The sequence below is a fragment of the Apteryx mantelli genome, chromosome 4, assembly GCF_036417845.1.
Source record: "Apteryx mantelli isolate bAptMan1 chromosome 4, bAptMan1.hap1, whole genome shotgun sequence".
Classification (NCBI taxonomy): domain Eukaryota; kingdom Metazoa; phylum Chordata; class Aves; order Apterygiformes; family Apterygidae; genus Apteryx; species Apteryx mantelli.
Window position 1 is genome coordinate 21,527,217 of NC_089981.1, and position 27,504 is coordinate 21,554,720.

The 27,504-nt window shown below is 52.5% G+C and overlaps 1 protein-coding gene across 5 annotated transcripts in view; it reads left to right on the forward strand.

Annotated features, from left to right (window-relative positions):
- The window catches only part of LOC106494859 (USP6 N-terminal-like protein), a 96,508-nt gene extending 70,184 nt beyond the window's left edge, over positions 1-26,324 (forward strand). For all 5 annotated transcript variants that reach the window (XM_067295946.1, XM_067295945.1, XM_067295949.1 and 2 more), the window contains 9 exons: positions 4,339-4,446; positions 9,537-9,646; positions 10,702-10,750; positions 12,350-12,470; positions 13,721-13,815; positions 15,680-15,745; positions 17,279-17,378; positions 18,640-18,792; positions 20,847-26,324. In XM_067295946.1, the coding sequence (XP_067152047.1) occupies positions 4,339-4,446; positions 9,537-9,646; positions 10,702-10,750; positions 12,350-12,470; positions 13,721-13,815; positions 15,680-15,745; positions 17,279-17,378; positions 18,640-18,792; positions 20,847-22,528 (2,484 nt within the window). In that variant the 3' untranslated portion in view covers positions 22,529-26,324. The remainder of the gene's footprint in view (positions 1-4,338; positions 4,447-9,536; positions 9,647-10,701; positions 10,751-12,349; positions 12,471-13,720; positions 13,816-15,679; positions 15,746-17,278; positions 17,379-18,639; positions 18,793-20,846) is intronic.
- Positions 26,325-27,504: the final 1,180 nt, after the last annotated feature.

The following is a 27,504-nucleotide window of genomic DNA, read 5'->3' on the forward strand; positions in this document are numbered from 1 at the left end:
GCACACAAGCACTGGGCTCCCTGCAGCTCATGCCTGTGGCAAATCCTCCAAACTGCAGTGTGTTCGCAAGCGTTTGCGGAGCAGAGGACTTGACTCCTTCCCCGTCTGTACAGGCGAGGCCTGAACCCATCCGCCTCCTCGTGATGACATGGTAGGGTGACTTCATGTCTCGCCTCGCTGGTGCTTGCGGGAAGGCTCTTCGCTGCGGCGGCTGTGGGGAAGCTCTCTGCTTGCGACTCATGGGACAGGAGACCGTCAATCTGATAGAAGAGCTGCTCGTCCAAGAACGTGCTGGGAACCGCAGACACGTGTTGGCAAAAAATGAAGAGTTCCCTGTCCCTTCAGCTGCTCTGGGCTCAGGCTGTCATGGAAGGTGTTGCCTTTTCCTTTCTTCTCTCCAGCTTTGCATTCCCTGGCAATATCCAGCTTCTCGGCTTGCCCTCATCACGCTGTAGGGTTTCCTTGCAAGGACCTTCCCTGGTTTCCTCTCTAATGACGCTGGAGTAAGGAAAAGCAGGTAGCGTTTTCCTCCCTCACGTATGTTGCCCTGTGGTAACTCTAAATGTCCACCCGTGACACGGCAGCCGTAGGGCTCTATGTTCACCCCTACTCTGCTGCACGAGCCCCTGCAAACCTGCTTGCGCTAGAACCAGTGCAGCTGAGGCTCCAGCTGCAGGAGTTGAGGCGCAGGCTCGTGTTGAGTCCTGGGCCTATTTAGCTTGCAGGGCTGTGGGGCTGAGTCGGGAGCAACCTGTATTCCTAAAGAAAGGCAAATGCACATAGCATTAGAAAGCCTGGACTTTGCTTTGGACTGTCACATCGTCAATCAGCCAGCTTTTTGGCGCGGAAAGGAAGCTGAGCAAGTTCTCCTGGGGGTGGTAATGGGAAGACCTGGAGCACTTGGTTGGGTGCTTTTCAGAGGAAATCTCAAATGCAAGCAGGAAGATGAAGCTTGAGTCTGTATTTTGATAGCCTTCCCCCTCCCAGCTCTTAATAATAATAATAATGAAGGTGAAGGGAGGAATGGGGATGAGATGATGATCTCTCTCTGCTGCAAGCTTTATATGTTAAAGCCTAGAAAGGAAAGATGATCCTGTGGCCAAGCCTGGACCAGTCTTTAAATGCTGTAGGTTTAGTTTTTGGCTCCGACGTGGCCTTTCTGTGCAGCACCTTGAGCCATGACTTCAATCCCTGGCCTCTCTGTTTCCGTCTGTGAAATGGGGTGATACTCGCTTTTCCTCGCCTGCTTTGACTTTGCCATCAGTCTGCTTGGGGCAGGGAGCTGCCATGATGTGGGAGCTCTCTCCTGATATTTAAGTGTTCAGCTGTTTATTAGAGACAAAAGATCATGACCTTGAGTTTTACTCATATTTCACACGAATCGGGAAACTGCTTGGAGTTGAAGCTCTCACCTGCTGCCTTCCTGCAGTCATTTCATCCCAGCATAATTGCTGCTTTTAATGATAACTTCCCTGTTTTCCTTCAAGTTTCACGCTGAAGGAAAGTTGCTCATTTTTACTCCTCATGACTCACACAGCTCTGAGGTTTTATCGCTTTCATTCCTGGAGGCGGTGGGAGGAGGAAAGCCCTGGGATAAATAAGAGAGGCTTTTTAGTTCGGTTCGGTCTCAGCATGTTTTGTAACTCCCTTGTTCCTGCTGCGCTCCCATACGGAGAAAATCATCAGAGACGCTTACTATATGCTGGTGAGGATTGTATTCATTAAAGTACAACAACAACAGCTCAAGAATTGAAAACAAAATGATCTTCTTCCCACAGACTTGAGCATCTTGTTCTACCTTGGCAGCTGTCAGTCAGTCTCTCATGCTGCTTTGGAAGTAAATAAATCATGAAGTAATTTTAACTGAATTGAGGCATCCTCCAGTTTCTTCATCTCTCCTCAGCCTTTGCTTTGCTATGTCCCAGACGCCTGCTGGAGGCGGTACGACTTGAGCAAAATACTTCATCTAGTCGTGTTGTATCCCTTCTCCTGACACATGACGCTTCTTTCGTGCTGATTCAAGTTGCTTTTTCTCAGGTAATTCAACCCGAAAGGGGAACAGGAATCTCTGCTCCTCTTCTGAAAGCGGCTGGTCCAGAAGCTGGGTGCCTGGATTTGCAGGGGCTGGGATGAATCTGTCTAACATGCAGCTTAGAAGTTTTTTCCAACTGTCCACAAGAAACACGTCCTCGAGTGAGCCTTGCCCGAGAGGGTGAGCGGGAGCGGCGCAGTTTGAAGTATGGGGCAGACTATGGATTAAGCGATGTCCTGTTTAAAACGAGGGCCGCTATCCCAGAGGCTGATGACCCTCCCCAGCCGCGCGCACATCTTGGTGTCGTGCTTGCGGTTCCTGTTCAGCATTCACAGGGGAAAAGCGTGGTCTCACAAAGGATGTTTTGAGGGGATAGTGCTCCACGCGTTGGCCCCTCAAAGCTAACGAGGCTGCACGCGGTGGTGAGCCATCCAATGGTCCTAAGTATGGGCAGCAGCAGCCTCGGGGGCAGAGCAAAGCGTTTTGCCAGTGCTTAGACTGGATTTGAACAGCCGTTGTACTTGTAGGGCATCTGTGCCAGAAGAAATACCGAAATATTTACTGTAGCTGGACGGGCAAGTGCTCGAACACCATGTCTAGCTTACACAGCCCTCATTTCTACTAGTACTACATGGTGGTCTTTGCATTTATTATATATTACATATATATTTATTTACTTTGACTAGGATAATGTTGTTGTTTCTTTGCAGTCTCCCAGCCTGTCTGCTTGAACCCTTCCTCCCGTCTTGTCTCGTGCTAGCTCTTTGGGGCAAGAGCCGTCTTTGCTGTGTTTTGTACAGCCCCTACTACCTCAGTAAGCCTGGTGCTGCAGACAGTAATAAAACCAGGAATGGGAAGAGCGCGAGTTCATGGTCTGGGAGACGCTCAGCTTGCTTACACTAACTGCATCCCGCAGAGTCACCCTGGAGAGCGTTGTGCGACGTGTGAGCTACGTCGCAGCATGAAACGCAGCGCCGTATTTACGTTCCTCCTAGCTTTGCATACAGATGAGAGTTTAAAATTCAAGCCAGGAATGAGAATACTGATTGTGTGAGATGGGCCGGAAAGGGAAGGTGAGAGTAGCAGACGCTCTGCTCCACGTAGGAGATGTGAACGCGACGCTGCGGGACCACATCAAACACGCCAGTGCGTAGAAAACCTTTTGCTAACGCTGTGCTCCTTAGCGCTTCCCCTTGAATTGCAGCCCTTATCTTGTGCCAGCCTTTAACGCGTGGAGCAGAACTCCCTACGGAAAGAGAGGAGGATTTTTAAGGAGGTTGGCTGCACTTCTTCTAGCAGACGCCATGAGTAGCTGCAGTTGATTCCCGGTGTGGCATGCACCTGAGCCGCTCTGCGCGGCTGGGGCGCAGCCCTCCCTACGCCGGCGTGGAGCAGAGGGCTGCTTCCCAGACCCCGGGGGCCAGCGCTGTTACACCCTGCTGCCGCTCCGCCTGTGTGCGGGTGCCTAGTCCCGAGGGCGTCTCTGCGTGGTGCTCCGCTCCGTAACGGAAATCCCCCGGCCGGCACGGCTGGAGTTTGGGCAGTACGTGGCAAATCCATGCCCTCGCCCTGGGGACCTCGGGAGCCTTGAGGAATGCTGCAGTTGGGTTTTACAGTGCAGCTGCAAGGCATCTCAAGGGCGGGATGAATGAACGGGTGGAAAATATTCAGAAATAAGACTTATTTTGAAGTTCTTTCTTTGAATGGGAGAAGTCAGGGGTGAAACAAAAGCCCCTTTTTTCTGTTTCCCATTGAAATTTAATGGTCTCTTTGGAGGGAGAGGGCCTTATGACAAGAAAAAAGGGAAGCATCTGTGAAATGCATGAAGTGAACACATGGAGGTGGGAGGGGAGACACATGCACATTTCTTCCCTCATCCCCCTCCTTGCTTAGGGAACGCTACACAGGCTGTTACTTCATCCGGGGGGAGAGCTCTTGGTGTAGCCCACATTGCCACTTCTCAAGCCACATGAGTCTCCCTTTGGGACTTGCTGTGGACGTATCCCTATGACCCTCGTGGGAAGGGCTCTCCTATCCAAGAAGAAATATATTTTTCTCCCAGTCCCTGAGCATCCTTGTAGGAATGGCTGTGCCGGATCAGACCAAAGGGTTGAAGCTGAGGAGCCTGTGTCTGACCCTGGGAGATGGAGAGGAGACCAGGGCAGGCTAGCGTACGGGGAGCATCACCACCTTAAAGCACTTCAGGTGCCTTCCCTGTGTAAAGGGGATGGTTCGTGTCCAGCTTAAAACGCCCCCCTCCAGGAGACGGGGTCATGCTGACGCTGTGTGTGTCTTTCTCCTTACAGATGTATCGGCGAGTGTACAAGGGGATCCCTCTCCAGGTGCGAGGCCAGGTCTGGTCGCTCCTGCTGGACGTCGAGAAGATGAAGAAAGAGAACGAAGGGAAGTACGAGGTATGAGGTCTTTTCAGCCAAGGCAACGAGAGGAGGGCTAGGGAGAGGAGCCCCTGACTGGCTGGGTGGGATTTCACCTCGCAGAGGTGGGTCAGACCTGAGACGGACGCCAGCATTTCTGGCTTTGCGTCTGAGCCCTCAGAAGGGGAAGTTGCTGGTGGGCAGGAGCGAAACGGGGTTTCCTACAGGAGAGCTTTTGGAGAAGGAGGAGGAGGAGGAGGAGGACAGCCTTGTCTCCATGTCCTGTCCCGCTAGGTAGCGGTGTGCCGAGCTTCGTACAGCGTGTGCTGCTGGCGGGGCTGAATGCCTGCAGTGAGCTGCTGTGACCTTGGAGAAGGAAAGGCTTCAAACTGGTAAAGACTGAAAATGAACAGGGGATAAAGTCTTTATCCATGCGTATATTAGGCTGGAGTCTGGTGGCCACCTGCTTTCCCTAACACTGATTCCACTTATTCTACTGGAAGTTGCTAGCAGAGATGTTTTAGGCGTTACTGCACCTTCAGAGAGAGAGAAAGAAAAAGTTTAGTTGTAAAGGTATTGGCTGCTATTTTCAGAGCTGCCTAGGACAATTCTGAGTATCCAAAAGCAAGGTACCTTAAAACAGGTGGGTACTAGGCGTCTCACTAAAAGCAAGTGCCTCAGAGCTCTGCTTATGGTTTAGAATTTCCCTTGTGATATTTTGAAACGTGCAGAAAAATTGGAGGATTTAAACCAGCGAAAAGAGGGTCTTTAGGCAAGAAATCCAGTTAAAGGCTGGATGGAGGTGGGTTCCTGAAAACTTGCAGAGGGATTTCTAATTGTTGAGCGTCCTGGTTTCCAACTTAGGTGTGTAATCGGAAGTTGACTGTGTTGGCAGTGTTGAAAGCTGGGCTTGAACTGGCTGGTATATTTTTTCTTTTATCTTCAAGTAAGCCCTTAAACTTTTTACAGAAATGTTGTCTTGAAAGTCTCTATTCAATTTATGTGATTTTCTCTGCAGACAGGAGCAAAGTCTGACTTCCATTGCTTCTTATTAGGGCATCTTACGCTGTGGGTGTTTTTGAGGATTCCTTGGTGTGAAATAAAAAATTCCTGCAGTATGCATTGAACAAGAATTCAAATGATAGGGGCTGTTGTGTTTTATTGTAACAGAGGCATCTTTACTTCAACCACCTCGCCTGTTTTACGCTGTCTTTTTTCATCTGCAGCTTGTGGAAGTGCCTGGTTGAGAGCTTAACTTCTTTTCCTAACTTCTTTTATGGTTTATCTTTTAATAGCTTGTATTCGTGTAGCCTTTGTCACGGACCGAGAAGGCATTTTGCAACAGGGTCTGTGCAAACGCAGAACAAACCGAAAGGTTGTTCGGCAGAGCTTGCGATCCGCGTGCAAGGCGGGCATGGGAACAGGGGGGTGCAGACTGTCCGCGGACCCGGCACGCGTCCGCTCGCCTGGCGCGGCTGCGCAGCGCCTGTGTCTTCACCGCCTCCGCTAGCCGCGTTTCGGACGGCTGCGCAGTAGCGTTTCCGGAGATGGTGTGGCGCTGCTGGCGCTGGGGGCCTGGGGGGGCTGCGCACTGCTTGCCCCGCCAGCCCCAGGGAAGCGGGGTGACTCGGATGGGCTGGGAAGCGTGTCCCCTCTGTGCCCTCTCGCTGCCTGCTCTCTGCCTCCAGCCAGCGGGTGCGTGATGCCAGCACATGTGGCAGGGGACGGTCTGCAGGAGAAAAGGCCTTTGCAGGGCGATCCTGAGCTTCTGGTGGCAAGTACCACGGGCCGGCCGGCCCGGCAGACCTGGTATTTCTAAAATTTCACCCTATTAAGCAAGATAACGCTAACACTTCTTGCGGTTAGTGAAGCAGAGATGTTAGTAGAAAAACGCTGCTGCTAGAGAGTCACGTGAGGGGATTTGGGGGTCCGTGGGGTGGGATCGTGCTAATGAGCAGGGCTTACGAAGCTTTCCCAGCAGGCGGGTTTTGGTCGCGCTCCCTCCTGCGAGGCTGTGCCGTGCAGCTGGGGAAGCAGTCCGAACAAACCAAACAAAGTCACAGGCGGTTTATCTGAGCTCTGGAGGGGTCTGCGATGAACGGGAGCTTCAGGGTTGATGGGCTTTGCTGGACTCAAATCCCTGAAAGCTCTTCGTAATCCTCCTCCTCTTTGGTGCCACCTTCCGCCAGCAGTTAGCTCTCCCTTTCATTTGCTCCGGAGATGGGTCAGAGCGCCGTCTTGGAAGAGGGATTTTGCTTTCAGGAGGGAAGGAGAGGGCTGTCTCAGCCCCTTGTTGTGCCGGGGCCAGCCCCGAGGCCAGCCCGTCTCCCCTCGGCGCAGAAACCAGGGCGCGAGCTAAAACACTTCCGCGTGGGCCCTCAGCGAGCCTCTGCCCAGGGACTGCGTCCCGCCTGCCGGTGCGAGGCAGCACCTGCTGGGTGCCGTGGGCCGCGGCGGGCGCTGCTGCCTGCGGAGGGTCCCTGGGGGCTGAGCGCGGCCCTCCAGGCGGCTGAACCGGCTGCTTTGCCTTCCTGGGGTTTCTGCTCTGCAGCCGCCGCTGAGGAGAGCCAACCGGAAGGGAGGAGAGCTGCGTTTGCCGTGGGGCAGGACGGAGGCTGCTGGGCTTCCCCCCGCTGCCGCGTGGAAGGTCTCTCGCGTGGCACCTCCAGCTTTCCTGCCCCCGTTCTGCCGCCGGAGCTGGCAGCGCTGCTGAGCCCGGCAGAGCAGCTGCAGGAGCCCCCGGGTTCCTTAAATAAGGAAAAAAGAAAAGCAGCTAATCCTGGGCTGCTTGTTTCCAGGCTGCAGAATTAGCAAAGCCTCCTGGGTGCAGAGGGGCCGCAAGCTGCGGCGCAAGGTACCCGCTCTGCAGGTGCGGCGACTTGTCCTTTATTGTTGTCTGCCTTCAGTTGCCTCCTCGCCGTGCGGCTCCTCGTGGCGGAGCTGGGTTTGGCATGCCTGGTCCCGTACCCGAAAAGCTCTATTCACGAAGCGCATGGTGTCCCCTAACCCAGCGGTGGCCCTGGGTGGCCGCGCGGTGGCCTGTGGGCCCCAGACAGGTGCAGCGCACGGGGTGCGTTTTCAAGCCAGGCTCATTGAGAAGGACAGAAGCAGTCAGAGCATACCAAAGTACTGGTTTTTACAGGCTTTGGGCAATATTTCTGTGTTGCTCTGGTAGGGAAAAAAGAGCTTCTCTAGCAGGGAAATTTGAACTGAAGTGACCCGGTGCGTACGAACAGTCGTGTTGTCTCAGGTAGACTGTCTCCTTTATAAAAGACAAGCCATGGGCTGCAGAAAGCACAGGATTTAAAGCAGGGAGGTGATACCGTTTATCAGATCTTCATTCCACCGCTGTCTTTTTTTAGCCTTCCTTGCCAAAATAAGCCCTGCACTGTTGCTCCTCCACACGGTTGCTGTCAAGGTCTTGACTCAATACTCCCAAGAAAAGCCACGACCACTCCCGAGCACTGGATGTGCAGGAGCAACCTGCCGTGCTGCTGAGCCTCGCCATTGCTGGAGTCGCACTGCGGGCCAGGTGGGGCTGGAAAACACATCCAGGCGGTAATGACGTCTGATGTTCCCCAGAGCGGACGTGGTCGCTTTGGGATGTAAAACAGCAACCTGGAGGTGCCTCGCATCAGACTGACAAGCAACTGTAGGACAGTGGCCGCTCTAGAGCATATTTCATTCATGCGGTTGAGCCTGGGGATATTAAAGAGGGCAGTTATGTGATCCCCGGTGGTACCTGAAAGCTGTGAGTGAGATGCTGAGCTATAGCGTAATGGCCCTTGCTTGCCTGCGCAGGGCTAAAGCGAAGGTTGCGGGGGGGGCTGCAGCGGGATTCATCCGGGGAGCTTGCTCGGGGCTTGGGACTCTGAGCAAGGGGAGTGTAACTGCGGGAGGTGGGCTTGGCTCTGGCAGTAGGTTTCCTTTTAATGTGGTGGACTTTAGTCCTTCTTCTGTGTGACACTGCCTTAAATGATTAGCCAGGGAATATGGGGATGTTTTGGAGTCTGGTTTCTATTCTGGACTCTGCCAGTTCCTTAAACTTTGCACCAGTCCTAGTGAATGCCCCAGAATCGTTTTTCCAGGAATCAGCGGAAACTTTCTAAACCGAAGATGATTCTCTCCTCCAGGGGAAGAAGCAGTTGGGAAACCTGAGTCATAACAGTTTGGGCTTCATTATGACTGAGCCTCTGAAAAGCCTGGGGACTCCGTGCTGTTGACCTGCGCGTGTGTGTGTTGGCTATAAACGTGCATCGTTCCTTAAGCACCAACAGAGGACTCGATGCTTTATTAGAAACCACACAGAGAGCGCCGGGCCTGGTCCAAGCGTAGATCTGCATGTTAAGACGAGCGAATGCTGGTTTGGTGGTAGCGTCAGTCCCAGCAGCGGTGGTGGTGTGCTTTTATTTCAGCACGCTCACTACTGACGCCGGTGATGAGAGTGCTACAGTCTTTGTTTTGGAGGTACCTCGGTGACAAGGCGGACTGTGAAAGAGCATGTCGTGCAGGCTGAGCGCTGCCTCTGCACGCGTGGCATTTATTCAGTGGAACTGAGGATACGTTTGTCCGGGTCCCCCTGTGTAGATGTACGTGCCACCAAGCTGCTTGGGGTCTGCCTTTGTGCAAATGTGAGCTGGGGGTTTGCTTTAATTGCCGTTCCTCATCGCCTGTGATGTGCTCGGCCTGTCTGGTAGGGTGGAGAGGGCGAAGCAGCGTCCGGGTCGGTGCTCTGAGCTCGTTGGCAGAGGCTGCGTCTCACCAGCGGCTGCTGGGCTGTCTGGCTCGTGTTTCCGTGCTCCCACTTGTTCCGCAGCAGCGGAAGGACCAGGCCTGGTTACAACCTCAGCCTCTCCTGTTTCACTTGGCCTCAGACAGACAGAGCAGAAGGGCCAAGGGGGAGGCAGGGCGTCTCCAGGCTGTGGTTTGCTCTCTGCAATGCAGCAGCGTCTGGGTTTCTGTGATAGCTCTGCAAAAGCCACACACGGCAGCCAGAGGCAGGCTGAAAGGGCTCCGACTTGCCCTGCTGTAGGAAGAGGCGTCTTCTCCCGAGTGGGCTGTATGGCCAGAGACGTAGGCTTGGAGGACGTCTGACCCCTTCCTTTTGTCTACCCCTCTCTCCCATCCAGAAAATGAAGGAACAAGCGAAGAGCTTTTCATCGGAAATCAAGCAGATAGATTTGGACGTTAACCGCACCTTTCGAAACCATATCATGTTTCGGGATCGCTATGGAGTGAAGTGAGTACGGCACGCGAGGCTTCGCACAGCTGCTGAGCGGGGGTATTCGGGCTGTGCATCCTGCGGCTGGCAACCATGTATGAACTGGTTCAGGACGAGCCGTCCTGCTGCCTAGCTCAGGCCGGGGCTGGTCACAGGGGAGCAGAGCCATCCCCGTGCCTGCTCTACAAATCATGGGCACAAGGACAGCTTGGGCTGGTGCCACGAGCCAGGAACCTCCCCAACCGGGACCGAGGTTACTGATATCACGGATTTTACAGATGTAGCTGTTGATTCCCTCTTTGGACAGGTCCAAGGTGGAGCAGCCGCAGTTCTTGAGCCAGGCACCACCCTACTGCAGCGCCTGCTCTCCGGAGCGCGCGGGAGGGTGTTAGGTCGGAGCTGCAGAAGGCTTGGTTTGGGAGGGCAGGGACATGGGCGAGTTGCAGCCTATGTGGCCTCTAAAATGGATGAGTTTGAAGAAGTTTGGGAAAAATGGGAGCATGGGGCATGGGGGCGTGGCTGCCCTAAACAGTTAGAGCTGACGCCCACACAGAAACATGCCACGCAGGGAAATTATGATCACGACTCCTTTAGCAAGGAGTGAAGGGAGAAAGGAGAAATCTAATAAATAATGGTGACAGAATTTTACCCCTGGGATTTATAACACTTGGTATCTGGGTTGCTGCAAGTCTATAAAAGACAATAAAACCCCCACCAAACCAAACGTGAGGAGCAGGTGTGTTGAAAACGGTACGTGTGGGCGCCTGCGCGTGTGGGTATGTGCACGTCTCTCTCCTGGGTGATCTGCTGATGCAGCAGCCTAGCTCAGCCCTGCTGTGTGGAGCTCCTGGCGCGTCTCCACTGAAGGAAGCAGCCCCGTCCCCCCTGCCTGTAGAGGTGCTTGCAGCAATGCTGTGTAATTCTTTGAGTGATGTTCCTTTCCTGGGGCACTCGTAAAAGATATAAGTCTGGTTATTTTTAAAGACTTTGCTCTTTGTGCGTATGTGTGTTTGTGTACATGCAAAGCCTAGGACTTCACACTTAGGTGTTTTCATGTCCTTCTCTGTCCCTAGGCAACAGGCGCTGTTCCACGTGCTGTCAGCGTACTCGGTTTATAACACCGTAAGTAGTAAGTTAGTCCCATTGCAGTGAATAGTACTGTGCTGCTGTATTTAACCTGCAGTCACCGTTTACCTTCCTCGTGGAGCCAGTGGTGATTCCAGTTTAACTCCAAATGCGGGTTTGTACAGACAGCTGCAATAGGACATATTTGCAGGCAGAAAAAGTGCTGGATTCTTCACACTTGTTTCATTCCCTTCTTCATTCTTCCCACTGGTAAAGGACATCTTGCAGATTTGATTTGGATGAGTGTCAGCGCAGGACAAGAATTTGCTCTTTGACTTCCCCACAAGACTAGCCTCCTAGTCAAAGCACTTGTCTATCCATCGCGTTTTTGACTTTTTGTCATACACTGAATAGCATCCTCGTTGTTGAACACACTGATTTGTTACAGTGAACCAGTCATTTTTAGCTCAAGGACACAGGCAGAATAGGCCTAAATTAGCTGCAGGCTCTGCCAGGAGGGGACGATTGCCCCAGAAGGCGCAGACTGCGCGGGGTGGTAGCCAACAGACAAAGACCCTTCCTTCCCTCTTGCCGCATACACAAAGGCTTACCAGAATTTTTTTTTTTTAATCACTTCACTGCTTGCATGGCGAAGGGAATCCAAAATAGCATCAGAGCCACATGCTGTTTATCATCCCATCCAGTTCTCCTTGAAATAGCTGCAGGCGCTACTTACAAATTGGCTTTTTGCGGCTCAGATTTGCATTTATTTCACTCCACCCTCCAGGTTCAAGCCGCCCTGGTGGGGTTGGATCAGAGGCGCGTCTTCACGGTAGGGAATTACCCCGCGCTCTGGTTCAGGCGGCTCGGCAGGCCTCCTGGTTTATTTTGTGGGCGTGCTCGAGAAGGAAAGCAGAGGTCTGCAGCCAGGTCGAAGCTCCCAGTTTAGCTGTCACAGCTAAAAGTCCAAAGAGAGGTGGGGTGGATCTGGGTGCTGCGGCCTGATGTCAAACCTCCCGATGTCTGATCTGCTGTGGAAACACAGGTGTGCAGTGACCTGTCCCCCAGGTCTGGCACCTTTAAAGTCTTTTATAAGCAGTTTGAAGGTGCTGTTCAACCAACGGTACAAAGCCAGGGAGGTTTTTCAGAGGCCCAAGTAAGAGCTTGGCTCCTGCTGAGGTAAGCAGTAGCCAGGTGCCCTCCTCAGACTGGGAAAAAGAGGGAGAAGTTCACGTGGTGGTTTTACCCATCATGTGAAGGTGCCCAGAGATTTTACAGCTTTGCAAGTGGGGCACTGTAGAACATAGCATATTCACCTCAGGGGAGCTATAAATTTGGGGATAGTAAAAAAAAAAAAAAAAAACAACAACAGAAGGACCTTGAAACAGGACAGGGAGGCACAGGCAGCTCAAACTGCTTCTGACAGTTCTGGCTTAGCAATTGAGCAGCAGCACAGGCTCTGCGAAGGGCCCGGGGATCCCTGCTGCTTCATCCCTTGGGTCTTTCGCACGTCCCACGCGTGCCTTTTTGCAAGCAACAACATCGTGAGGATCTTAAAACATGGCACGGAGGAACCCGCAGCTGCACACAAGCCTAGCTGGCCGCCACTGAGCGTACGCGGCATGTGAGCACATGTGCCCCTCTTGGTTCTTGCAGGAAGTGAGCTACTGCCAAGGGATGAGTCAGATTGCAGCCATCCTGCTGATGTATTTAAATGAAGAGGATGCGTTTTGGGCACTGGCACAGCTGCTAACCAACCAGAGGCACGCGATGCATGGTAAGGCTTGGGAGCCGGGCAGGACAAGGTTCTGCCCACGGAGGTTTGCTGAGAGAAGGTGGCAGGTTACTGTTTATGTGGTCAGTAGAGCCTTGTTTTCCCTGTTGGCTGCTACATGCCGGTTTAAAGCAGGTAAGGTTTAATTACACGCCAAAGCAAACTAAGCACAGAGCTGAATTTCCCTCTTGGAGGCTGACAAATGCATCAGAGAAAAATGTGTTTTATCTTCGCTGAACTTTAATGCTTAGTAATTAACACTTTTATAGAGGCGATATCTTCCCTCCAAAGTGCCTTGCCCTTGGCAGTCAATTAATTCAAGGTTATGAGTTGTTAAGAAGTCTAACAGAAGTACATCCAAGAGCACCATGTAGTGCTCTGTTTTAAATATGCCATGAGCTTCCTTCCCTAATATGTTTATTAAGGTGTATGTCTACAAAATGTGATGTATTATTTTCCTTTAACCATGTTAAAGGTCCTTTCATCTTATTTATGGTTAAAAGCAATCTATGCACACAGGTTATTCTGTAAATGGAGGGCGAGGCCTTATAATCTGCAAGCTTTAGCTGGCCTCTGTGAAGAAGCCCTAACGCAGCTTGCTCCAGTTCTAATCTTGCTTTATACTCGCTGCTAGAGCACTGCTTTGGGGGGGACAAAATGGGATATTGGGATGTAATAGTCCAAGGGAGCATGTGGGGCACAGAACTACCGCCTGATTTTGCTAAAGCTTTCCCAGAGAGCACATCCGGGAGGTGCAGTAGGCGCATCTCCTGCTAGCTGATGGGGTACTGCACAAGCTTGTGTTGTACCAGCGTTGGCGCAAACATCTTTAAGCTTGTAAACGCTGAGACATGAGGTAGTGGTGTATTGCCAGGCAAGGAAGGTGCCTGGCCTAGCTCCAGCGAGGTCTTTACCAGTGAGCCCCAGGTCCAGTCTAAAGTGGGCAGGTGACGGGAAGTGTGAGTTAGTCTCTTCTGCAGGGGCAGAAGTAGATGCTTCAGTTTGGGTACAATGGGGTCGTTTGTGCTGGAGTTTGATGTAGCCCAAAAAAAAAAAGGATTAAAACACAGGCTATGAAAGAGCTGCACTCAGAGCCTAAGTTACATGGGGGCTGCAAGGTACCTTTTCCCCACGAGGCCCCGCTGACTTCAGTAGGTGATGCAGAGCATGAGCTTGCTTGAAAATCAAGCTGCCCCTCCGACTGCTCCCAAAGGTTTTCTAATTTTTTTTCTTCTGTGTCTTTTCTTGTTAAGGTTTTTTCATTCCTGGGTTCCCAAAGCTGCAGAGATTTCAAGCTCATCACGAGCAGATTTTAAGCAAACTGTTTCCAAAGCTGAAGAAGCACATGGTAATTTTTTGCTGCCAGTCTTCCCATGCTAATGTCACATTTTAATGTTAAAGCAATTAATGTAATGTTCTGCCAAGCCTATGCACAGCTGAACGTATTTCTAATTGCGTACAACTGCTTCAGCCGCAAAGAGGCAAGTGTTTAGTAAGTGGTTTGTCTGTGAATCTTGCTGAGGTGAATGGTTAGCATTTGTTTGCTTGATACGCACATTAGTGTAGGAACTGCTAAAATCCAAAGGAATTAGGAAAAGGAAAGCCGGACAGGATGATTTATAAAGACTGCAGGCGAAAGGAGCTATTTCATTCAGCAGCAGGGCCTCGCTATATTATTACCCTGGCCACGAAACCCAAAGGGTGATGCTGGAATGTCTGGAGTCTTACCTGAATAACTACTAGCCCTGCGTTTGCATTTAACGTCCCCCTGCACCTGCTCTGCTGTTCGACAGGCAGGAGAATCCCTGCCAGCAGGGAGGCAGGAGCGTAAGACGTGCCGTGCCGTCATTTTGTTCAGTCGGCTCGGCACATCCAGTTGTTTTTCTCCTCGGCAGATGGTACAAGCCCATTTGTCGGCTGCAGGAGCGGCTGCGGGACGCGTCGGCTGCAGCCGAACGGCTAGACAACTATTTTGCAACACCTGCTCCCCCTTTTTTTTCCTCCCCCCCGCCTTGCATTTGCTTTAGACGTTTGGTATTCAGGGCCAGACTCTCCTGAAGGTTTCTTATGTGCCCGAGGGTCTCCGTGGCACGACTCCAGGAAAAGCTGTTTATACTGCCATCATCTGAAACAGCTCTGGCTTCGTGCTGCGAATGAGCCAGCCCTGGCTGTGTGAGTAAAACAGAGCCAGGACAGGTTTCCACTTAATTATAGCCACTGGAGGGGAAAAAAGGGGAGGAGGATGGGAATAACTCAGCTCCTAGCCAACAGGAAAAAGATACCTTCACTAAGAGACTCTAGGAGTCAGTAAGTACCAGCACCTGTGTTTCCCTGGCTGGAGAGCATCGTGTGCTCCCTGTAGAACAGGACGCCTGTTTTCTTTCACAGGCTGCTGGAAAGGGGTCCAGGCCTCTGCTTTGCCTGTTGACCGTGCTCTCCGTAGTGATCCTAGCAAGCATCTACCACTAAGGAACAGCTGCCTATAGCTAACTGTTATTAAGCACTTGGCAGGAAGGTGAGGGTCCCTCTTTGGCGTGTGTCTGCCCAGGTAAACGCCCAGTTTACGTGTCACCTCCGAGAGCCAGCAGCCTGCAGGAGTGATAGGTCTTGGGGCAGAAGTGATAGATCTTGGTGAGGTCAGGGAGGTTTCTGAGCATTTCCTTAACCCGTGGCGCAGGTTGTTATGCTTTGGGAGCAGGCGTACTGTGTGAATGAGGTAGCGCTAACAAAATTGGCTTTGCTCTACAGGTGCAGATTTACTTGTGGGGTACTTAGTGGTTAATTATTTTTGTGGTGCTCTGAGAGGCTTGAATGGGAATTACTATGGAAACAGAAACAGTAATCTCTAAGGAGGACATGGGTTTTGGCTCCTGGAAGGTTTTTGTAAGTTCCTGGAGTAGAAATTAGCCCAGAAATTCCTCTCTGAAGGTCTGGAACGGCTGAAACCTGGCTCCAGCCGTGACCACAGTGAAGATCAGGTTCAGTGAACATCTTGGGTAAAGGGCCAAACTGGGACTTCAGTATCGGCATTTAAATTAGGGGCCATGCTGGGATTAGAGAGTGATGCAGGGAGCCAACAAGAGCCTGACAAGCCACAGCCAGAACCAGAATCCAGCATTAATGAACCAACCAACCCCACCAAAGCCCTGCGAATTGCTTGAGCCTCCAGCAGCCCGTCTGATGAAACGCATGTCTCTGCTGTCTCGTCCTAGGACAAGGAACAGATGACTACAGGGATTTACACGACCAAATGGTTCCTGCAGTGTTTCATCGACCGGGTGAGCACTGTTTGTGGGTTATTTTCTGCTCTGCCGCCTGTACACACAGTGAATTCTGGTTATTTTACTACTGAATTTTGAGAAAGAATCTTAATTTTAAGAAGACATTAATATTTATAAGGTGGGATATTAGGCATATTTTCATAAGGCCAGAAAATTTAACAAGGGAGAAGCTAAAAACAACTGCATGTCACTCAAGGCTGATGACAAGCAAACTCTGACTGCCACACTATAAATAATAGCTGGGAGAGGGCTTTAGAGCAAAGGTATAAGCTTCCAAATTGGGAGAGACTTTTCTCTTGCCCACTGGCACTGCCGTGAACTTGCAACGGCAATTAACCTCACTTTGGCTCTGGAAACATGTAGGGAGAAGAAGAGCTTGAGGCATAAACCTGAACAAATTGCACTACAGCAGCTGCACACAAATGAGCAGCCTGTGCACTGGAGGCACATGAAAGCGCGAGAAAATTACCCTGATTTGTCCAGAGCTAATTTGCCAGTGCTGAGCCAAGACTACCTTATTTTTAAGGGCAGCCCTGTGCTCGCACACTTGAACATGGGTTTGGTAATGTTTAGTACATCTGTGTGTCCATAGTCTCTTCCCTATCTCTTATAAAACAGAGGATAACCTCTTCCTTTCGGGAGCGAACTCAGTTGTGTCCGTGCAGAGCTTTGTGTTCCTTGGACAAAAGCTGTTTAAAATGCAAAACCCTTTAACTGCTGTAATTTATGGTAAATGAGCTGTGATGATCGATTGTGCCAGACTCGGGAGAAGTGTAGCATCCTAAATTTGAACTTAAATGTCACGGGAGGATCAGGATTAACTTCTGTTTTTGGGAGGTGCCAAAATCTTCACTGACCTCCCTGGGAAGTGGGCTGCTCTGTCGTTTTGGATATCGATTCGTTCCCACTGGTCAGAACGGGTCCGGGCATAAGAAAGAACCTCTTCCAGAGGCGCTCGGAGGTTAATCTAGCAAGCAGGAATAAGCCCTTCTCAGCCTTGTCTCAGAAAGAAATCTCTGTGTGCCCCTAGGCCCCACACTAGGCCCTTTTTTTATGCTAGTGAAATCCCCCACCCCACTCTGGTCCTAGGGCACCATGCACCTTCAGGTCTGTCACCTAAACAGCCATTTCCTTGAGCAATTCTGACCTCCTCCTTGAAAACAGGAGTGGTTTTACGCCCTTGGAAAGCTGAAGGGTAGCGGGGCTTCCTCCACGGTACAGGAATCCATTTGCTGCTATGCCTGAGCTGACTAGTTCTTCTTTTTCTGCCCTCCTGTCTCTGTTTTAAGTACAAGTGCCGGGCCGCCCATGTGTTAGCTTTAAACCCGCAACCGTGGCAAATAAAATACATTTCGGGCTAGATGAATCCTGGACATGAAGTGCCTTGCTCTGCTGCGTGTTTCGGTGCAAGTGGTCATACTTATGCCCCTGACCTCTGTATTTGCCGTCCCAGAAGTCAGTGCAATTAGAGTAACGCTGGAAAGCGGTCTCTGTGTTGTCTCATGGGCTGGGTCTGTTTGTTTGATGCAGACGCCTTTCACTCTCACCTTGCGGCTATGGGATATCTACATCCTGGAAGGAGAACGGGTCCTGACAGCCATGGCTTACACCATCCTCAAACTGCACAAAAGTAAGTCCCCAGCAGAAACCCCTCCTTGTCCCATGCAGCACAGGTGGTACCATGTGAGGCCATGGTTACCCCATCGCTTAGCTCAGCGTGCCTCTGTGAGCGGTAACCGATTTGGCTGTGGAAATTCCCTGCTCCCCATTACCACACGGCCGCAGGTAGGCGCAGAGCGCCGGCACAGGAACGAGCTCCTGGGGAGGGCAGGAGAGCCCTTCTGGCAGCAGAACGGATTAGCTGCCACGTAGCCACGAACTGAGAGATGCGCTTTCGCGTTAGCCTAAGCCTGTGCTGCCATCCAAAGGCAGCAGTTTGTGTTTAGCTAGCTCAGCTGCGCAGTCCCCGCTGCCAGGGTGCTGGAGGTGCTGGGGAACGCCTTAGCGGCGGGCGAACGGCTGCGCCCATTGTGCGCGACAGCGCCGGTTTAGAGGTGGCGATCTAGAGCGTGACCCCTTTGCCAGGAAGGGCAAAAAGGATGGAAACCCAGCGCTGCTCCGAAAAGCTTCCTGTTACTTTAGCTGGACAATCAAACTGAGCCGAGGGCTCCTGAAAAGGTTGTAGAGGGAGAAATAAAATCATTAATATACCTTTAAAATACTTCTGAAATGCCCCAAACCTGTTTTTCTTACATAATGTTCAGGCGGTGCCATTTCTCTCTTGAGATCTTTGTGCCTTTGAGGTGAGCCAACCAGCCTCACGAGGAAGTCAGAAACTGCTTTCTCCCTGCCTGCCCCAAGCTACAAGGCGTTGCTCTGCAGCCCTGCTAGATCAGGAGATCTTAAATCCGTGACGGGGAAAGCAGCGGATACTGCGCGCTGTTCAGCCTGTCGCTTGGGGTCTATCACATGGAGCTTTTCCTCCTCCTAGAGGTGTCAGCGAGAACTTCTCAAAAAAACCCACATCCTAGTCGTGCCCTGACCCTGCAAACACCTCCAGCATCCGCGCTGGCCCCTCGCTCCTGCTAAGCAGCTGCTCAGAGGACTTGCCTGGTAGGGGTGCACAAGTGTCGGTGAGAGCAGGGCATGAGACAGACAACCCCGAACCCCGCAAGGAAAGCAGAAGAGATGCAAACGTGTTCAGACCTTCTCACGCCCAGAGCGCTGGCTTGCAAACAGCAGCAGAACCCCCTGGCTCGGCGGATTTCGCTCTGCCCATCTAGGCAAAACCAGAGCAATGCTACCTGCACTCCTGTTGCATGCTTAAACAAAACCCTGAGGTTTGGCCTTGCCGCCCTTCTTACTTTGCTGTGTTTTCTGCCGTTGCCTAGAACGCTTGCTGAAGATGTCTCTGGAAGATTTACGGGAATTTCTGCAGGAGAAGATTGCTGCTTCTTTACAGTATGAGGATGATGCTGTGATTGAGCAACTGCAGGTGTCCATGACCGAACTGCGCAAGATGAAATTCGACCTCCCCCCGCCAGGTACGCAGAGCAAAGGGAAGGTCGAGCAGCGGGAACTGCACCCTGGCGCCAGCAGTAACTGTGCACCCGGGGGGACCAGGCCACCGCCACTGCCCCGGGGCGCTGCTGTCTCCCTGCAGCAGCTGAAGGCTTATTGCCACAGCTCCACAAACGGCGGAAGCGGCTGTGTCTTCCCAGCTCTCCGCTCCCTTCGGGAGCTGTGTGGTGCAGGGGGAGGACCAAGGGGGCAAAGGCACCTTCCTCCAGTCTTCTGCAGCCAGCAGCTCCTGTGGGAGCGTGGCAGCGGTCAGGCAGAGCTCAGCATTGCTCAGTGCCGGAGCCAGAAATTCAGCTCTGTGTGGCACCGGTTTTAATCCTAATGCGTGTGTTTTGCTGCTCCTCCCAGGGACATTGTTCATCTCTCTCCCCAGCCTCTCTGACTGCTGGCAGGTGCCGTGGCTGTGGCCTGCGTGCGCACTGCGCGGGCTGGGCGGGTTTTCTGTCCGTGCACAGCTTCTGGCCGCAGGCGCCTTGTGAGGCGGCGGCTTTGCGGGTCGAGCGCAGGGGGCTGCCGGGGGAAGCGCCCTTTCTCGGCTGCAGTGCCGTGCACCAGCTGAGCAGCCCAGCACGCTCAGCGTCTTGCAGCTCACTGACTTGGTAGCGGCGTCCCTGCTCACAGACAGGGTAAACGGAGGGAGGAGACACGGAAACGGACTCATCCAGCACCCCAGCCACGCTCCTGCGTTGGGTTTCTCTGGTTTCCCTTGCTTTTTACACCTTGCTGTTTTTAGTGAATCAGGTCTCCCCTGCTTTGAGGGGCTTCCAGGAATGCCTGTTTGAGCCCTGCCTGTAAGTACCGGACAGACGGTATGTTGGACAAAAGATCTTCCTGATCCAAAGTGTTAGGTTCATGCTGTTAAATAGTTGTCAATAACTATGGAAACACAAACAAGGGAAAAGCTTGGAAAATCTCTGACTGAGATCTCCTGTCAACAGAAAATATGTCTGTAATGGCACTGGGTTAGCCTGCTAGGCCTCTGCTTACGATTGCTCCTGGAGACAGGGCTCTGGGCCGCAGAGACCACTGGTCTGGCCCAGCAGAGCTGTTCACATGCTAACTGCTCGGGCTTTTCACTTGTGGAGAGCCAGCGTCACCTAGACCAGCGGTTCCCAATTCATGGGGTCTGTCGGGCAACATAAGAGGTCTGCGGATCTCCTCAGACCCGCTCGCTTGTGGCCCTGACACACATGCCAGGCCCCGCATTGGTCTCTGCCACGTGGTGGTGGCCAGCGTGTGTTGCGATGTCCCTGATTTGCTAGCTGTCTGTCCTGCCTGGCAGCTCAGAGGACGTCTGTCTTTATAATGTTAGAAAACATACGTACCTCAAAACTGCGTTTGTTAAATCTCGCTAGGCTCATTCTTACCTTCTCGAGGTATTAGTAACTAGGCAAGTACAGTGTGAAGGAGCAAATAACTCAGTGGTAAAAAACGTTCTGCTGGCTGGGGGGGGGCGCTTTGTTTAGTGAGTAAGTCCCTGTTGACTCATTGTCCCCTGAGCTATTGTTGCGTTTTGTTTCCTGATCGTCTCATCAGCACAAAGAGGCATTAGGAAGGAACAGGCCCACGCTCTGCATGTGGGACTGCTCCAGTGTCGGCCAGGCTAGAGCGGGCGACCACCAGTTCAACAACTTCGGTTTCCTTAAATACAGGTTCAGGCTCAGCTCCCTCAGCAGCACTCGGCTGCCCTCGGGGCACGCAGCTCCTGTGGGCTCTGCTCCTGGCATTAGCGATTAGCAGAAAAGCAGCAGAGGGGAACATCTGGGACTTCACAAATGATGGGCAAGGGAAAGGGGCAGGACAGGACGCTGATACCGGGGTCCTCCTGGGCTCCCAGGCTTGCCAGAGCTGCCTCATGCTGCTGCGAAGGGCTGGCACTCGCTGGGGGCCGCGTGACTCTTTCCCTGCGGCCAGGACAGGGCCTACTGGGTGAAGCGCTTGATGCAAAACGAAATAACGCACGGTTTGGTTTTTTTGCTTGTTTTGTTTCCCCTGTTTCCCCCTCCCTCCAATGTAGCAAAGCCTGAGGAATTCCCGCGGAAACCCCTGGGCCTGGAGCTCTCCCTCAACCTTGTGGCAGTGAAGGCCAACATCGCAGCCAACGGCCAGAATGGCGTCGTGGGCGAGCACTACCCGGACAAGGACGCCACGCAGCCCTCTCCAAACAAAAGCCCTGGGGCTCCAGGAGAAATGGCCACTGATGCGAGCGCAGGGGTAACTGGAAGGACTCCTGATCTCCAACGCAGAGAACCAGCTGAAGCAGCAGACGCCCATCTGCATCCACCAAAGAGCCAGGACAAGGAGCAGCCTTTAGAGGATGATCAGCTGAGATCACCCAGGAAAGCTGCCAGTGAGATCCCACCACAGCAGCCCTCTCTTCTGAAAGCAAGTGAGATGCAGACCTTCCCGGAGAGCCAAGATGATGCTTCTGCAAGCAGAGACCTTGTCTCAGACGGCAGTCCATGGAGTAAGTGTGGGAGGTGTCAGGGGGAACAGCAAGAAGACAAACCGCTAGCCACTGCAGACAATACTAGCAAAGCTGCTGGCCCCGCAGTGGCTCGGTCACCGGCGCTGCGTCGGGTCCTGCCGGCCTTGCCAGCCAAGGGCTGCTCTGCGAGAGACACCGACGCGCGGGGTCAGGCCCTGCAGGCCGACCTGCCTGTTCTCAACCACAATCATGCACTAGCAGATCGTGAGTCCCCAAGCCAAACTCTCTCCCTTCCCACCTCTGCCGAGCACAGCTCCTTAGACTCTTCTCTCCAAAACGTGCCAAGTCCTCCAGACTCGAGCACCACCACCTCTTCTGTAGATCTACCAGCCGGGGAGGTTTTGCCGTTGCCTGAGCAGCTTTCCAATATGGACCACTCAGCAGGGCAGCCAAATCTTGTTGCTTGCAATTTGCCAGAGGAACAACAAGCATCTCCCTTGTGTAAAGAGAAAGCACTTGACGCCCTCCTTGTTCCTCTGCCAGATGACAGGCAACAGCTCTCTAACACATCTCAGTACGATAACTTCCCTGAGAGTGAATACAGGGAGAATACGGCTTATTTACAGGTGGCCAATACTGAGAGACGATGCAGAGCGATGCAGCTGAACAAAACAGACTTCAGACACTTGGTACCCAAGTCTGCGTCCGTGGGTGAGCTTGCCAACCTGCAGCAAAACGGCCCGGGGAGCATAGACACGGCCGATCAGCCAGGACTGGGCTCCGCAGCCTTGAACGTGTTTCCTCCGCAAAGGCTGTCTGGCGGCAGCATGCCCATCTTATCCGGCAGTGACTCGGGGATGGCGGGGCTGGCGGAGGGGGGCCACTTCCAGCTGATGCCCTCCCCGACCACAGAGAGGAAGAACAGCCCCTACACAGTTATAAAGACCACCACCCCCCTTCACGTGGCCCATGCGACAGAGCAAGACTTCTTGAACAGGAAACAGGTGGCACTGCCTTTGCCAGAGGCTGGCCGTCCCCTGGGTGCCACCTCTGCAGCTCCTGGTGGAGGGGCACCTCCTGCTGTAGAGGACCTTGAGGCAGTAGCTGCCCAAAAAGACATCCAGAAATCATTAAATGCACTGAGAGCGCCACGGCCCCCCCTGACCCCAAAACCAAAATTACCACCGAAAGTTACCAAATCCCACTCAGAGAATAATTTCATTTCAGGCTCTCCTCCCCCAGCACGGTTGCCCAAATCGGTGACATTTTAGCAGGGAAGAGGGAGGGCAGGGAGAGGAATCGGGTGCTGGAACAACATTGTCCGTTCTTGAGACGCCCGTACGTTAGGCTTGTGTTTGTGTTTGCGTGACAACACAGCCTGCGTAGGGCAAGGAGGCAACTGCGTGCTGAGCTGCGCTTCGGTACGAGTGCACGGGGAGGCCTTGGTTCGCTAGGAGCTGGAACTGCGGCCACAGACAAACATATCAGTGCCAGGAGGCACTCCAAATCAGTTTTATTTTTCATCCGTGGTTTCTTTTCTATGGACAAATTGGAAAGTGCTTTTATTTTCGTTTGTTCCTGGAAACTTTCAAAGCCCCACCGCTCTGGAGGGAGAGACGAGGCTGGTTAACTTGTTACGTATTTCGTTGTTTTCCTACCTGTGTTCTGACAGCTCGGTGGCTTGCACGCCAGAGTTGGGGAGCCCTGGGCATGGAAGTAGGCACAGTGCCTAGGAGTCTGCAATAGCAGAGAGCAAGGCTTTCTTTACCAATGACTGCTCAGCGTGGCCAGCGGCATTTCTTTCACAGGCCTTTGTAGCAATAGTTTTTTCTTTTTCAAAATCATAGCAGGCAGCAGCCTTTCAGAGGAGGTTGTGGAGCCTCCGCAGGGCGTGCGCCAGCCTGCTGAATAGTCTATGCAATTCCCAGCCGTTGCACGGAGCAGAGCTCGTGTGCCCGCCGTGGTGTCCATTTCTGTGCCGGAGCTCCTGCCTCCCCCCAGCTGCAGTGGACGATTTCCTGGAGGGGAAGCGTTAACAGCGGTGAGCTCTTCTGCTCCTAGTGGATCTCCTTGCCCTGACCTCAGAGGAGGACTACAAAGCAAGGTGGGAATGTGGGCTCCTCCTCCTGGACGGGCATTAAAGCCAGAGCACTGGTTGGTTGGTTGGAATTTTTTTTTCCTGAAGTTCTTGAGGTGACAAGGACAGTGATGAAGGTTGAATCTGGTCTTTTGGGGAGGCTTCTGAGTGGCCTGTCTGGTGCCCTCTCCCTTGCAGACCCAGGACAGCAAGCGGGCTTGCACCCTTACCATCGATTGAACAGGAGAAGAGGCTGCTACCTTGGTAAACCGCCAAGCAGCGTTTAGCTGGGCTAATGCAACGCAGTCAATGCCCTGGCAGGTGCCTTGCCTTCACTAACAGGGTGCTGGAGGTGTGATGGTGTCTAAGCACAGTGCCCAAGCTGAAGCCAGCTTCTACTTTGAGCAAATAGTTTCAGGGTAGAAATGCTACAGGAGGTGGCAAGAATGAGCATGTTGCCCAGAACCTGCTCTCAGCCCTTCTGGTTTAGCACTGCCAGAAATCAGCAGCCATAACCAAGAAAGGAGACCTGGGCACGGAGGTTTGGAAGATGAGGCTTTTCTCATAAATCTGATGAGTGCACGCAGAAATGTCTTGCCATAGAGCATCAGTGTTGCAACAGCTCACTGCTGTGGAGACACCTGAGGGGTGCCCTTGTACCTGCTTTCCCTTCACGCTGTGGAAGAGCATGGTGACCTGTCCATCAGGTGGTCCTCTTCCCAGTGACCGCTTGGGATCCAAGCAGAGCCTTGCCTCCGACGCCTCTGGGCACACCCCACTGAAAAAACTGGTCCAAATCCGTGTCCCCATTCCCTAGCAGCTGCTTCACCCCTACAGGTGAAGGGACTTCATTAAGAAGGCATCTTGATCAAAGCGGCAGGAAATAAACTCTTGCCCAGATGTGCTTGCTGCAGATGCCACCTTTGGGACTGCGTGCAAGCCTGCTGTCCATCCCGTCAATGGAGAACCTGGGCGGTAGCTCATTTAAGGTCTGAGGCAACTTTGAAAACTGGCTTTTATCTCCCAGGCTAATCCAAAGCCTACCTGGAAGCTCAGAAGGAAATTTCCACTAAATTTTTGTGAGGTTTGATCAGGTGTTTTTTGTGCGCGTGTGGTGGTTCACGTTAGTGGCAGGTACAGACATCGAAGGGAGCACGCCATCGCTGGCTGGATGCAGTCGGCCAGACCGCAGCACCCACAGCTCCTGTTGTAACCCCTGCTCTGACAAGGATCCTGCCTTGGGCCTTGGAGGAGTCTCTCAACCTGCCTGTCCTCTCCGTCCGGGGAGCAGGGATAATCATATTAACTACCTCACAGGGGGGTGTGAGGAGTCTCTAGTTGCTGCTTGGGACGTGCTTTGAGGAGAGGTGTTGTATGAATGCTCAGTATTTGTATTTTGAGACACCACGGGTCATTTTAAGGGCAAAGGTGCTTGAATTGGTTTTAATTTAGCGTACGTTTTTCAGTAACCGTGCAGTAGTTAAACACGTCTGTGTGTTACAATACCTGGGCAGTATTTCCGACAGGTATCAATTGCCTTTAGCTAGGGACCGTACCCCGCTGGCCTCTGGGCCTCGGTGGAAAGCGGTGAGAAGCATCCGAGCGGCTGTTGTGCTCCTCCTGGCTCGGTTTCTGTAGCTGGGGCCTGCTCTCTCCTTGAAGCGCACGTAGGACTCCTGTGAACTCCTGCCCTTGGTCAGCTCACGCGTGCAAGACATGAGCCCTCTTCCCCCCTCATTTCCAACAGCCTTTGCGCGTCTTGTTTGCCAATGTTGTGTGTGAGCCCTGGGTCCCCACCCAGAATGCGTCTACGATGTTTTGCAGTATTTACGTTTAAAAGGTGATTTGCTATAATTTTAAAGAGCTGTCAAATTATCCGCTTGTTGGGAAAGCGCAGAGGGGGTTTCTGCCCTCTTTTGCCCTGGCAGGTTTGGGAAGAGTTCCCACGGGCAAAGGCGCCCCCAGAAGTCCACTGAGAGCTAGCGGCACACGCTGCTCTCCTTGGAGTGACGCCTCACGTAGACCTGGTACTACTTCAGCACGTCTTTGCCCATCAGCTGCGTTATCATCTCCCCTTCTCTGCTTGTTGTCGCAGCTGAATCTACAGCCATCGCAGGTCCGGTCCCTGCCGTGACTGCACGGAGCCTTCCTAAGAGCAGCCCGCTGCCCCTAAAAGGACTTGGCCTTTAAAGGGCACGTCCTCTCCTGCCTGGATTCACGTGCCCCTTTTCTTCTCCTAGAGGCTCCAGGCTCTAGAAGGGCCTCTGTGGCAGCAGAGGTGGGAATGACAAGGCCCAGCCTCAGATGTTTCTCCGGGGATAGGAAGGGAAGCTGAGCAGGAATAAGAGGGGTGACAGGTCAGCAGGACAAACACCAGCCAAAGCCCCTTTCGCTCCTGCGCCAGACTCCTTAAAACGGCCTCAAGCCCATAGCAAAAGCCAGTGTTATTGCAAGCAAACTCAGGAAAACAGCTCCCCGCCCCTTCCTTGGCCTTGCAGTCCCAGGATAACTCTGACGTAGCTGATGCGTTTAGCTTGAAAGACAAACGTTGTGGGTTGGTTTTTTGTTTTGTAAATGAGCACTTTGAGCAGATGCGGCGCAGCCCCGCAGCAGGAATCGCAGGTCCCCGTGTTCGGGAACGTCCCCTTGTTGCAGCTGTAACCTGTGCAGGTCTGTGGCGTTAGAGGTCAGTGTCTCTCTTCTGTGCACTTTGATAGATCTGCTACCATGAGCTTTTATTTTTAATTGCTATTCTTGTTTACAGCGTGGAACGCTTCCTCCGTGACTCTTTCTAATGTATTATAATTGCTACTTAAAACCATTTTTGCATCTGTGCTTCCCCACCCCTCCTTTTTTTTTTTTTTGTAAGAAAGTTTGGAAGACAAAGTCAATAGTTTCTTTTTACTCTGACCCAAACAGACTGTACATAGTATTCAGTGCTGTGTTTTACATGGTTGTAATGATAATGGTTAAAGAAGTTTAGCATAAAACTGGCTCCAGGAGGTTTCTTACAACAGCAAAAGCTACCACAGTCCCAACTGCTCTCTCCGGCCTTCGCCTTGCTGGCTCTTAGCTCGGTTGACCAGGGGAGCTTCAGCTCTGGGTGCTAGCCCTTAAATTTCTAGCCTCCTCCCTGTTTTTATACTGCAGCTAAAGCCAGACACAGGACAGGAGAAAGGCTCACAGGATGAACTGCTCTCTGTTTGCACATGAGAACATGCAGATGGAAAAACGCTCAAGTTTTAGGGTAGGGCTTGGTGCTTCCCTTACGTGAACGAAAGGGTGCACTTCCGTGTGCGCAGATGGTGGAGACGTTTGTCCAAAGCAGATATCACAGCTGACAGCGGAGACTCATCAACACTGCCTGTATGGTAGAAGCACCCTGGCCTTGCTCCCCAGTCAAGGGCCACAGCGCTGAATGAGGCGTTACCACCAGCAGAGGAAAGGAAGCTCCTTTCCCCGTGTAAAGCCTTCCCATCCAGGCTCGCTGAGCTGACAGACAGAGTGCTCCGCTTTCAGGCTCTGGCGCATCCCGCGGGAAAAGGAGCACTGCTGTTGTCCAGCAGCCCTGCTCAGGCTCTGTTTCAGTGGAGAGCTCAGGTTTTGAGTTTGTTTTCTTGCCAGCATTCAGTTCTGTGCCGGGGAAGAAACTGGAAAAAGGTTTGAATGGCCGGAGAGCAGAAAAACAGAGCTCCCGCAGGATGTGCTGGGGGTGGGTGCGACGCACCACGACAGACCTGCCTCATGAGTCAGGACTGATTCATGCTTGCAGCACTTACTGGGACCACAGGTGATGAGTGGTGCCTCTCACAGCTATAATGCGTTTTAAAAAGCTGCGTGTGATCAGCGCCTATCACGCACCCCAGCCTTCATGTCCACTACTTCCTACTCTGCAATGTTCCCAGTACTTTGGGGTGTTAAATTTGCCCATCATTCTGGTTTCCCATAAGAGAAAGCTGCCATACAATAACAAGGAATATGGTTACAGTGAAGGTCTTCTGTCCCAAAGAGAAGAGCACGGAGAGCAAGAGAGAGGGGCCAGGATTAGCTAAAGGCCACATTAGGATTTAGAAGTGGTGCAGAAAATCTGACATCTCGGTGCAACATCCAGTCCGTGCTGGATGGCGTTTATTCCTGCTTCAAGCAAAGAGTATTTCCAGTGCTCTGACA